Below are 12,975 nucleotides of genomic sequence, written 5' to 3'. Positions count from 1 at the left end.
GGGTTCCCAACACACAACACTTCACTGAGCATGTGTCATGTAGTGTGAATGAACGCTGTCCGAGTACTTTGGCTCAGATCCAAGACTACTGTCCGTACCTCCCCGCCTCCCCCAATATGTACAAAGCTTTTTGCTCATACAGAATCATAATGGTTTAAATATAGGAAACAATGACCTCTAGAATTTTCCTGCCATCATTTTTCAGCACAAATAAGCCTCCGATTGGTGCCCGTTTTTGGATTGGATTGTGTTAGAATGTTTGATTTAAAAAAAAAAAAACATTGCTGTTTGAGTTCCTGACTTCAGTGGTATATATTTTTTTTAATTAGGTGAATTTTGGCTTGAGATCAGGACAGAGTTTCCAACAATATCTGAAATGGTTGTAAACATCCTTCTGCCACGTTGTACTATGTATTTATGTGAAGCAAAATTCTCAGCACTGATGGACTCTAAAATCAAAATATTGGAAAAGCACTGACGATTGTGTTCTACAGTGTCAAATATTCAGGCAAGATTTAACACATGTAAAAATAGGTACATCCATGTGTCCTGGCTACTTTTTAAGTTCTTTTCCTACCCTTTATCCCTCTAGTTTCCATCTCTTATTACAATATTGGAGAGAAAGAAGGATGGGTGGGGGGGGGCCTGAATCTATTTTTTTCTTTTGTTTCTTCTTTGAGCATGACTACTGACAAACCACACCCAATCCCTCCCCCTCCCCCCGCAACGACCGACAACCATTCCGGGCCCTAGTACTTCTATAATCTCTGAAAAGTTCCCAGAATTCCAAACATCACCCAATCACAGAAACTCTCTGCAGCTGGCAAAACCACGCCTCTGTGAGAGCGCGAGGCTAATCATAGTCAGCTGCTGTGTACAGTCTGAAGCGGCTCCTTATCCCCACACCTGGGATATCTTCAGAGTCACTTAAAAATTTCCTGAGTGAAAAGGGGGGTCTCAAATGGAACAAAGTTTAAGAAGCCCTGGTCTAAAGAAATTTAAGTTGTCATTAGACTATGTCACAGCAAAAGCATTTTGTGGCTGAAAGGATGGCATATCGCTGCCCTCTTGTTCGGATGGTTTGCTCGCGCATGTCTTTCCTACCTTCAGCTGTGCATGTTCCATTATTCGAGAACTTTATCTCCGGATGAAGACATTCGAAACTCTTCAGGTGACAGTATGTCGGGTAGCCTCTTCCATTAGTGGCGCACACCGGGGTCCCGGCCTTTGGGCACTGGTAAGGGAGTTTGCAGGCACAGGTTCCCTCGATACATTTCTGCCATGGCTGGCAGAAGACTTTGTCACAGGAGTGATGTGTGTAGTTTTTCAGTAAGCATTTCTGCTCTACCAGATCCTCCTGAGGCTGACCTGAGGCTGGTGTGTTCTGTGAAGAGGGAATAACAAATGAGCGTTTTCTGTGCTCTCAGAATGTGAGGAAGCGAAGGGACGGAACAAAACGCACTTAGCCAGCAGCACAGGTGAGGGTCCGGCTTTGTGAATCAGACAGCCTGACTCCCGGCCCCAGTTTTAGGTTATTCTGCTGAAACCTGAGTGTTCTCATCTGGACAGTGAGGGTGATATAGTTCCTGCTCACTGAAGTTTCATTCGAAGGATTAGAAGCAATATCACTAAGGGTTGCCAGGTTCCAGGAACACAATTAATTGAGCGACTATAAAGAGGCTGAGATAAAAGTGTGAATCCCGGTTCCATGGTACAGAGTAACAAAGTAGAAGCTAAATACAGTCTCACGGGATGAATTTGATCCTTGTCATTTATTAATTCTGTTACTAAATGCAAAGCTGTTTAATGACCTACTAGTAAATGTAAAATGATGCTAGGATGAGTGCGACAGTCTCTGTCTTTTAAGGGCTTGATTCTCTGATGATGATAACGAGAGAGGGATGTACAGTATACAACAGATTAGTGTTATACAAGGCAGAGGGTGTGTGCAGTAAATGTGCTGCAAAGACAACATGGTAGTTTAGGAGAATCAGGGTGGAGCATGTCTTCCTAGGAAGGCCAGGGCGAACATGCTGGAGCTAGGAGAAGCATGGCTGCACAATACGTATTTGGTTGAGCCAGCAGTCCTGACCCTGGAGTGAACAGCACTGAGTGCTGTAGATGAGCAGTCACTGGCTAGCTCTGAACCTGGGGAAACAGAGGCAGTGAGAGTGCAGTGCGATGAAGGCTTTGAAAAGTATTGGGCAAGGTGAGACAGGATCCAGTACTTTCATCCTTGCGGGAAGTCAAGGTGGGTTTCATGGGGAGTGATGGATGATGCTTTCCCTCCTCCAGCACCACCATTGGACATACACATATCAAATTCCATTAATGGCTGGGCAGTGGTGCCACACACCTTTGATTCTAGCACTTGGGAGGCAGAGGCAGGCAGATCTCTGTGAGTTCAAGGTTAGCCTGGTCTACAGAATTAGTCCTAGGACAGCCAGGGTTACGCAGGGAAACCCTGTCTTGAAAAACAACAATAAAAATTCCATTGATGACCAATCTCTCCCTATGAGTTTATTCTCCATGTTCTTGAATAATGTATTTTTTATTGATATGCCATTAAAATAAAATTATGTTCAAGGGCTAGAGAGATGGTTCAGTGGTTAAAACACTGACTGCTCTTCCAGAGGTCCTGAGTTCAATTCCCAGAAACCACAAGGTAGCCCACAACCATCTGTAATGAGATCCGATGGCTCTTCTGGTGTGTTTGAAGACAGCTACAGTGTGCTCACATACATAACATAAATAAATCTTTAAAAAACTATTTTCAAAAATATAAAGATGAGTGACAAAAGACTAATTTTTGAATTATTAAGGTGTTTATGCGTTTAAATTTTAAAATTCAGAATGTATTTATTTGTATAGCAATGAGATTATAAAGGAATAAATTTATGTATCTTACAAACACATTCTCAAACATTTTAAGCAATTATTAGTATAACTTTGTGTTGTGTGTCATTATTCCTGAAAGGACAAAGATGTAAACAAACATCTACTCAGCCCAGACTGGGAACCAAGAACAGACCAAAGTGAGCTTACCACCAAAGTCCAATTTACTGAGCCAACGGGTTTTACTGGGGGTTACTTACAGAAGTACTGGTGAGGGGTTACTTACAGAAACACAAACGACTCAAAGAGAGCTATATCACCAGAAGCCCAGACAGCACGTATGATGGGCTATGAAAGCTGGAACACACTAGTTTGCTATATTTTATTCCCTAACTGCAAAAAAGCTTTCTGAGGCATTTTACCTCTCTGGAAGGTGACTGCATAGTCCTTGGGGATGAGCTAAGCAATCTTTCTTTTCTATAAATTCAGTCTCATCCTGCTGTCATTTAAATGACCCAACAGGCTAAATGCATTGTGCCAGGTCCAAGAAGGACAAATGCTTTGTACTCTTCAGACTCCCGGGAAGGGGGCAAATGTTGCTTCCTCTCTGGAGGGGTTTTGATTTTGTTAGCTATGTTTGCTTATGAGTTATATTTACTGAAATAAATCTTGCAGACTGTAAACTGCTGGGCCTCTGATCCTTAACTTGATGGAGGAACAGACCACAGAAGGGCTAACAGGTAAGAAATTGAAAGCTACAGAAGAAGGCATAAATAAACATCCCAGGTCTTGTGCAAATAGTGACACAATGACAGTTGTGACATGAGGCACATTTCATTCTCATTTCATTCCTTAGCTGTGCCTCTCCCTGGGGGCAAGGTGTAGTTGGGTACACTTGGACTCTGGGCTTAGCTGCCCTTTGCAGCTGAGCACATCAGGGACCAGCCTGGCCCTGTCCAATCTACAGATTTGTATACTAAATAAATTTATATATGGGATGTTGAAGCAACTTAATTACTATGGCATTTTCCCAAGTGCCAGAATGATTTCCTAGAAAACCACTAAGGATTTTTTAAAAAAGAAATATTAAACAGAAAGAGGAGGAAGAGAATGGTGAGGAGGAAGAGGAAGAGGGGGAGGAGGAGGAAGAGGACAAGGAAGAGGAGGAGGAAGAGGAAGAGGGGGAGGAGGAGGAAGAGGAGAAGAAGAACAATAAGAAGCAGAAGCAGGGGGTTGGGGATTTAGCTCAGCGGTAGAGCGCTTGCCTAGCGAGCACAAGGCCCTAGGTTCAGGTTCGGTCCCCAGCTCTGAAAAAAAGAAAAAAAAAAAAAAAAAGAAGCAGAAGCAGAAGCAGCAATACAAAGCTTTGTTTCTTTTTCTGGATAAGTGACTTGGATCCCAAGAGTAATAAACATCCATATCAGATCCTTCCTAATGGAAGAGTGTTAGGTGCACTATAACGTAATTCCTCTCACTGTGGTCTTCAATTGCACTTTTTTTCACTGGCTCAATTGGTCTGTTCAGCCTGCCCCATCTTTAGGTGTCAGCCCTGTTTCTGATGGAAAGTGATGGGTTAGACACCCCCACCTTCGAACCGAACAAATGCTCTGCCTAGGTTGAAAAGTAGGATGTTTATCAGTCCTTAATAACGAATCATTTCAAATTACATAGGAAATTCAATATTGTCTTTATCAATTTTGGTTGGGATCTTTTTCTTATTATTTTTAAGAACAAATATCCCTCCTTTCCCAGAATGCAGTTGGAGCTGGTGGGAAGATGGCTGCACAGTGTGGGCAAGAAGGGGGGATCCTGCACGCTTATCTCTAATTGTTTCAAAAAATAGAAAACACTGTCTTGAAATCAACTTTATTATTTTGCCTTGGAGATTATAAAGAAAATCACTGGCCTAGTTAGTTTTTGTGGTTATCCAGATCAGGGTGAGCAGTATATATAAGACAACATCATTTGCTCTCCAGTCCGCCCCACCCCACTGTAATTTGCATCTAATGGTCCTATAGCTGGACTCCCCAAAGAAGCAGTTTAGCTTGTTCCCTGGGTCTCACTGCTGTATTATTTATTTCTTAACAATGCACGTTTCCCACAAATGCTCCTTCCATCCAGCAGACGTGCGCCTGGGTGTGCAATCACAACTCTAAAGAATAAACAGTGTTGGGCTGGAGAGATGGCTCAGCAGTTAAGAGCACTGACTGCTTTTCCAGAGGTCCTGAGTTCAAATCCCAGCAACCACATGGTGGCTCACAACCATCTGTAATGGGATCCGATGCCCTCTTCTGGTGTGTCAGAAGACAGCTACAGTGTACTTGTATATAATAAACAGTGTTAGTACTGGACGGTATTACTCCATTTTTCTCAACAGAGGTTTTTTCTCTTTCATGATTGTGCTTCAGGGTGTGAATTCTGAGCCTCCTACTCCTGCTGCCATATCCAAACTCATTATGCCTGGTTTGGTTTCTTTTCCTGTGATAAAACACGATTGACTAAACTCCTGTTGCCATTCCTCTACTCTAACATCATGGAGTTCTTTCCCTTGGGAACTGTTAGCCCCGATGAACCCCTTCTTCTATAATTGCCTTTGTCGTGACTGTTGTTTGCTTGTTTGTTTGATTGCGAGACAGCGCTCAGTATGTAGTTTTGGCTATCCTGGAACTCTTACGTAGATGAAGCTGACCTCGAACTCACAAAGATCTGCTCGCCTGTCTCCCAGGTGCTGGGATTAAAGGTGTACAACACTGCATCGATGGTTACGGTGTTTTATTGCAGCATCAGAAAAATAGTTAATACAAGTCTCAAGGCAAAGCGGCTTAAACAAACAGATAAATAAGAACACAGTGAGGTCCCTACAGAATTCTTAGAATTGTTAAAGCAAATAGATCCTACATAGCTATTGATCCAGGGACAGCAGAAGCTTTGAAATGACGAAGCTAACTTTCACTAGTGTTCTAGTTTGGTTTCTTTTCCTGTGATAAAACACGATCCAACACCTTGGCTTACAGATTGCAGTCTAGCACTGAGGGAAGCCAAGTCAGGAACTCAAGGCAGGATCCTAGAGAACTGACTCACAGACCAGGGCGAACGACCGCTTCCTACTGGCTTGCTCAGTTACATTTCTTTTAACAGTGCAGGCACACCTGCCTAAGGGATGGCACTTCCCACAATGCACTGGGCCCTTCCCCATCAATCATCAATCAAGACAAGGCCCCACTGTATTGGCTAGTTTTGTGTGTCAACTTGACACAAGCTGGAGTTATTACAGAGAAAGGAGCCTCAGTTGAGGAAATACCTCCAGGAGATCCAGCTGTAAGGCATTTTTCTCAGTGATCAAGGAGAGAGGACCCAGCCCATTGTGGGTGGTGCCGTCCCCGGGCTGGTGGTCCCAGGTTCTATAAGAGAGTAAGCTGAGCAAGCCAGGGAGAGCAAACCAGTAAGTAACATCCCTCCATGGCCTCTGCATCAGCTCCTGCTTCCTGACCTGCTTGAGTTCCAGTCCTGACTTCTTTTGGTGATGAACAGCAATGTGGAAGTGTAAGCTGAATAAACCCTTTCCTCCCCACCTTGCTTCTTGGTCATGATGATTGTGCAGGAATAGAAACCCTGACTAAGACACCCAGAGACCAATTTATCAGAGGCAGTTCTTCAACTGGGGGTTCCTCTTCCCAGGTATGTCAAGTTGACAACCAACGCTAGCCATAATTGGCCAGAGTATTCCAAATACACAAAATAAGTAGCAAGAGGTAGGTGGAGCTCTAGGGACTCACATTGTTAAGTGCAAAGCTGCCTAGATCACTTGCGGGAGCAAGGGCCATGTTTAAGAAAGGAAGGAGCATCAAAAGATGAAAATAGATGGTGCATGGGTTTAAACACCATTGTGTGACCCGCCACAAGGAATACCAGACCTAAGATAGAACGCCCTGCTCCAAACTGGGTGGGGCACTACTCCGGAAACAATGCAATGTACCTTCTGCAAGCACACGGACTATTAAAGGAAAAGGGATGCCCTACATACATAGAACTTTTAAGCATTTTATTTTATTTTTAATCCTGTGTATGTGTACATGTAGGTGTGTGAATGTGTACATGGAGTTGTGTGTATGTGTACATGGAGTTGTGTATGTGTGCACATGAATGCAGATGCCTCTGGAGGCCAGGACAGGACATCTGATGCCCTGGAGCTGGAGTTACAGGTGGTTGTGCACCGCCTGATGTGGGTACTGGGAACCGAACTCCAGAAGAACGTTAAGCACTCAGAGTTTGTGAGCTTTGTATCCTTGCCCTGCATAGAATTCTTGAAGAGGATAGATGTCTTAGAGTTTCATTGCTGTAAACAGACACCACGACCAAAACCAACTCTTATAAAGGACAACATTTAATTGGGGCTGGCTTACAGTTTCAAAGGTTCAGTCCATAATCATCATGGTGGGAAACGGTCAGTCAGACATGGTGCTAGAGAAGGAGATGAGAGTTCTGCATCTTGATTCGCAGGCCGCAGAAGGGGACTAGGAAAACACTGGGCATAGCTTGAGCATTTACAACACCTCAAAGCCTGCCTCCACAATGACACACTTCTTCCAACAAGGCCACACTTCTCCAATAAGGCCATACCTCCTAATAGTGCAGCTCCCTATGGGCCAAGCATATTCAAACACACAAATCTATGGGGGCCGTTCCTATTCAAATCCTCACAGTAGAAAATGAGAGGTTCACCAAAGGCAGGGCTTAGTGTTCATGATCAAGACTGAATCCTGCAGCCCATTGACCTCACTGTTCCTGCGAGCTTTCTTCACAGAGCCCCGGTGACTGGGATGAGGAGAGACACACTGTTGGATCTTTCTTATTTAATATAAGCTTCCCAAACTTTCTGGAAAGACAAAGATTCAAGAGAAACCTCAAAAAATATTATTTTCTTATTTCTTAGACTGTCAAATGAGAAACACATACTAAAAGAATTATTTCCTGCATGTGCTGAATGTACTATTCAATTGTTGGGATGAGATTTACTGAAATCTGTGCAGAGCAAGTCTGAAGAATGGACATCTAACAGACTTGTGTCCTCTAAGCTGAAACAAACTAAAGAAACCTTTTTTTTCCAAAGATGTGTTTATTGTGTGTATATGAGTACACTGTAACTGTCTTCAGACACACCAGAAGAAGGCATCAGATCCCATTACAGATGGTTGTGAGCTACCCTGTGGTTGCTGGGATTTGAACTCAGGACCTCTGGAAGACCAGTCAGTGCTCTTAACATTGAGCCGTCTCTCCAGCCCTGAGAAACCTTTAAGAGGTAAGACTGGACATGTGAGTGGATGGGAGTCTGGGATGGGGCAAAAGGGAAGCTACATAAACATTTACATTTGTCTCACACGAATTTGAGTTCAGAATTTGAGGCCATAGCCACTGAAATAACATACTAAGAACTGTATTGAACGTCTACTGGCTACCTTTCCTGTATATAATCTCAGTTATCCCATTTAGCATCCAGTTTTACTAATACAAAAGCCAAGACTGGGGACATTAGCCAGATTATGGAAGAGACTGACCCAGTGGTGTCAAACCACAATTCACCATCCAGACTAGAAGTTTCAGTTGACTTATAGTTCTGAATCTCAGAGATACATTTTGTTCTTCCATACAATCATAATGTCATCTTGAAAAAAAGTCACACACACTAAAGAAACTTGCAAGTGATTGTGTGCAGACAGCTGAATGAGTGGATGAGTCACTCCAGCCGTCTTATCCTAACAGGCCTGCCACCATAGGAAGTTCACAGTTGGGAGTGGTCCTACGGAACAAGAACTTTTAAGGATGAGTATCTGGTAGTATCATGTGAAACAACATGGAATTTATAGTCCAGTGAAACCCTCCATCTGGGTAAGGTTGGGAGAGCACAAAAGATGCTTTTTCTGGAAGTCGTTGGTGTTGGTGTTGGTGGTCATGGTGCTGATGGTGCTGGGAATCAAATCCAGGACCTAGCACAGGCTAGACACATGCTGTAACACCAAACTACATGCCAACCCCCACGGATCACTTTGGAAAGAGAGAGACTGTTAGACACTTAAGAGAAAGAAATTGAACATGCTAGTTCAGATTTATCAGACGCTGTCCTGGAGTCAGTGGCTATTGTCAGTGGCAACAGGTATCAAGTTACCTGCCTGTTCAAGGATGTAATCGAACAAATCAGAAAGCCAAGTCAATGGCCAGGCCAGGGAGGACCTAGGCTCCTCTGGTTGCTGCTTCTTCGGATTTCACAAATATTGTCTAAGAACGTTCCCTAAGGGCGTAGGAAGATTTCAAAATGGGTAAAGTGCTTTCCGTGCAAGCAAGAATGCCTGCCTGACTTTGGGATCCTAGTCCCAATATGAAAGCCAGACATGACAAGAGACCCTGTCTCAAAAGGAGAGCGAGCGACTGAAGAAGATACATGAAGCTTGCATTCGGTTCTCCCAATATGCTCAAATGGGTGTGAGTACACATGTATAGACCACACACAGCACACACAAGAACGTTCTAACAAATGGGGTTTGACTGAAGTTCTCCCTACTCCCAGACCCAATGAGGGTTGGGTCTCTTATATAACACAGACGATGAAGTCCCCATCCGTGAACCTGTTATGAAGGATGTGATAAGTCGAACACACCAGAGCACACACTATGTTACTCTTGTGGTAAAGAATAACATCACAGGACTGTTCAAAAGGTGACTAAGGCATACGTAGGCACGTGCCAAAAGCAACCCAAGGGGCTTCCCTCACATAAAAGGAGCTTAGTGCAGAGGCACCAGAGCTGGAGAATATCGGCATTTTTTGGCAGAATGACTTTACTGTGACGCCCAGAGTCACTGTGATTGGATGTACTCAGTGGTGTTTGTGGATACTGTGGTTGGGTAAACGCTTTGTCCTGTGAGTCTGAAGGGGTTTCTGAAACTGTTAAAACCTCGCTGAAGTTCAGGCTGTGACAAAGCAACAACGGAAGAGCCTTCATGGCAGAAATAAAGTCGAGAAGTATTTGATGGCTCAGGTTTCCATCAGGAGTTCCGTACTTCTCGGTGACCTCTTTCCACTGGCCAGCTGGGAGAGAGGAGTCATATTCTCTGTTTGGATCTAAAGATCCGAGTGCTGAAGCCTGGCTTCCCAGCTTATAGCGTGACAGGAAACTTTTAAATGGGGCCTCGTAGAAGGAAGTGAAGTCACAGGACTCAAGTCAATACTTTTAAAGGAGATGTCAGGACTGTTATCTATTCCTGTTTTTTCGTTTTCTGGTCTTCATAAAGTGAGTGGGTCTCCTCTCCCACACAGTTCTGCTGTGAAGTACCATGAGGTCACAGGCCTGAAACAGCAGTTCTTGACAACGAGGGACTAAGATACCCAAAACTTTGGTCCAAAACAAAACTTTTCTCCTTATAAGTTGATTAACTTGGACAATTTTTTTAATAGTGAAAAACAGATACTCTTAAAAAACACTTCAGTTTGTCTGGAAACCACTTTGACTTGGGCCCAGGCCTTGCCAGTTGTCTTTCTTGCAGAGGGCGCCCACACAGATGGTCCAACTGAGCCCCTATGAAATGAGAGACTTGGAGGGGACTTGAGAGTGACGGAATGTCAGGTGTGCATAATCACTGAGAAGCAGCCTCACTGGTGCACAATAAGGCTGTTTCTAGCATCCTACAGCTTCTACTCTACAGCCTGGGTCTTTATGAGTTTAGGTAAAGTCAGCATCGAGATCAGCTCCGTTATCCCTGGGCTAGACTTGGTGAAGGGCTGATGATGGCCAGCTCCTTGGTGGGACTGAAAGATGTCAAGCCACAGAGCCATCACCACATATGAGTTAAATGTACCTTGCAAAAGTTATGACTCTACCATACCCCATCTATAGGGACGTTACAGGAAAAGGACGCCGTGCTTTGGAAAACACCAGGGCTGAAATCACCCAAGCTTTGGTTGGCTTCAAACTCTAGATATTGATTTCTCTAAATGAGGGGGTGAACTCCTGATTGATCTCAGATCACTGGTCAGGATAGTCTACCGAAGCTAAGTATGCTATGAATGAATAATGAGCCGTTGGGCGATCCACTGTGTGTGCTCCTATTGCTTACTCAATGGGGATGGACGGTCTTCTAATAGACTCACTACCTGAATAGCTCCAAGTGGATTCCAGTTCCACTTACCTCCAAATAGTTCCAGGCAGTTTCACCTCTAACTCAAGTCTACACCCTGGTCTAGTAGGAAGAAGCTCAAAATCAGTCCTTACCCCGAGTCTCTAAGCAATGAGAAATGAGGAAAGGCAAGGGCAAGAGGACCTTACCCTGAGGAGACTCTAGGAGATGACACAAACCTGAAGCCACTCCAGATTTAAGTTCTTTGCTGCAGTTGAGCCTCAGATGTGTGGGCTGGCTGGTAACTGTGGAAGGCATTTGATTGCGCATGTGTAGACCAAGTGTTCCTTAACCTCCAATTGCCTGCTGCAACCCTCAGCTGTGACTAGCTCAGAGCCTTTCTCAGAGGCAAGACTAGGCCCCCTGTCGTCTCCAGCTGGCTGAAGTGTGAACAAGCTGTCTCTGGCAATCTGCTGTTCTGTGACGACCATATTGCACAACAAAGGTGCAATATGGGTCTCTCTGATGGGATCGATTTATTTACCTGGGGGGGGGGTGAGTCATAGTTAAAATACCTGCTCCCCTGTCTGCCTGAAAGGGCTGTAGCAGATCATTCTCACCAAATATCAAATCAAACCCAGAACCATGGTCCAGTGTTAATCTCGCTTGCCTCTCCCTGACCTCTCAGCTTTGGGTGATCTCTCCTCTCACCGAAGTTCTTTGCCATCTGGTATTTTTGTCATTTTGGCAAGTAGCTGTATAGAGATATTTTACAATCCTTTTCTGTACAATAGCGTTTAAATGACACATATTTAGGAGAAAACTATACTACCAATTTTGATCTTTCTTGGACTAGTGATATGTGACGGCATCCACTTCCCATCAGCCACATACACGATCATCGGGTGAGAAATATCCTCTCCCCAGGATACTTAGACATGGCGGTTTGATGCCCTGACGTGGATACAAAATGCCCAGTACTTAGAACAATATTCAGCAAACTCCATATGATCAGTGCTTCATAAAAATGGGTTTTTATTGAGTGAGTTTGCCCAACTTCAGGGCAAGGCGCTTTGAGCACAAGTAAATTTGCGTAGGCTACACTGTGAAGTTCAGTTACATTACTATGTTTCCCACTTAACAATGCTTTCAGTGTATAATGGGTTCAGAAGGCTGGGACAACATTGCAAGTAAAGAAGAACTTAATGATCCCAGAATAGTTCCCCTGTTTTGCATTTTCAGAGGTAATTTACATCTTGCTTATTGTTCTCCCTCTGACATATTTAATTACCTTCCTACAATTTACTTAAAAGGATAGGAAGAAGAATCTGTCCTATCAATCCCCCATCATTATCACGTTACACGCAGAAGCATGATGATTTATTGATTTAATAGAACGGTAAATTATGGCAATGAATCAACGAAGTCCTTGTTCAACCCAATGTCTATGCACATGTACAGGCATATAAAAATATTTCCTTAAACTCCTTTAACCAAGATACAAATATAGACTATCTGCTACTGTGCGTTTGTATTCTTAACAACTGACCTAATGTAATATTTACATCTAAGTCGTGTCTTTTGAGAATTTTCCTATATTTTTATAGTCTTTAAAATGTCTCGTGGAAAGACTTTTCATAAAACTTGCACCACTCACCTTGGAAGAACTCAAGTGAGGATTCAAGAGTAGCAGAATAAGCAGAGCGAGCTTCATGCTGGAGGTGTGCGGGGCTGCGTCTCCACGGAAGACCCTTCTCCATTCCAGGTACGCTCCGGACATTTAATGTTTAACCCCTGAAAAAATATTTAAAAAGGAAAAGCCTCCTAAAGAGCTTTGTACTTTTGAACTGTTAGAGGATTTGGCTAATAGCCAGAGTTTTACGGTAACTGAAAAAAAAAAAAAAAAAACCAGCCTCCCCAGTAAATAGCTGAGGATTGCTCCATCTCGGCCCAGACAACGCCCCGATTCGAATCTGTTTTCCAAGGGACACAGAAAGTACCATGAAAGGGATTTTTTTTTCCTCTTTTGTGTCA

The 12,975-nt window shown here is 43.6% G+C and overlaps 1 protein-coding gene across 2 annotated transcripts in view; it reads right to left on the bottom strand.

Moving 5' to 3' along the window:
- Cfi (complement factor I) overlaps window positions 1-12,975 on the bottom strand; it is a 42,585-nt gene that overhangs the window by 28,820 nt on the left and 790 nt on the right. Inside the window, exons 2-3 of one of the 2 annotated variants that reach the window (XM_063282608.1) lie at window positions 12,599-12,735; window positions 1,105-1,384 (exon numbers count right to left, since the gene is read on the bottom strand). In XM_063282608.1, coding sequence (XP_063138678.1) covers window positions 1,105-1,384; window positions 12,599-12,721 — 403 coding nt within the window. In that variant the 5' untranslated portion in view covers window positions 12,722-12,735. 2 annotated transcript variants of the gene reach the window in all.

This window comes from Rattus norvegicus, chromosome 2, assembly GCF_036323735.1.
Source record: "Rattus norvegicus strain BN/NHsdMcwi chromosome 2, GRCr8, whole genome shotgun sequence".
In the NCBI taxonomy this organism is placed as follows: Eukaryota; Metazoa; Chordata; class Mammalia; order Rodentia; family Muridae; genus Rattus; species Rattus norvegicus.
The sequence above is the reverse complement of the archived record's forward strand: the minus strand, read 5'-3'. Positions and strand labels throughout refer to the sequence as shown.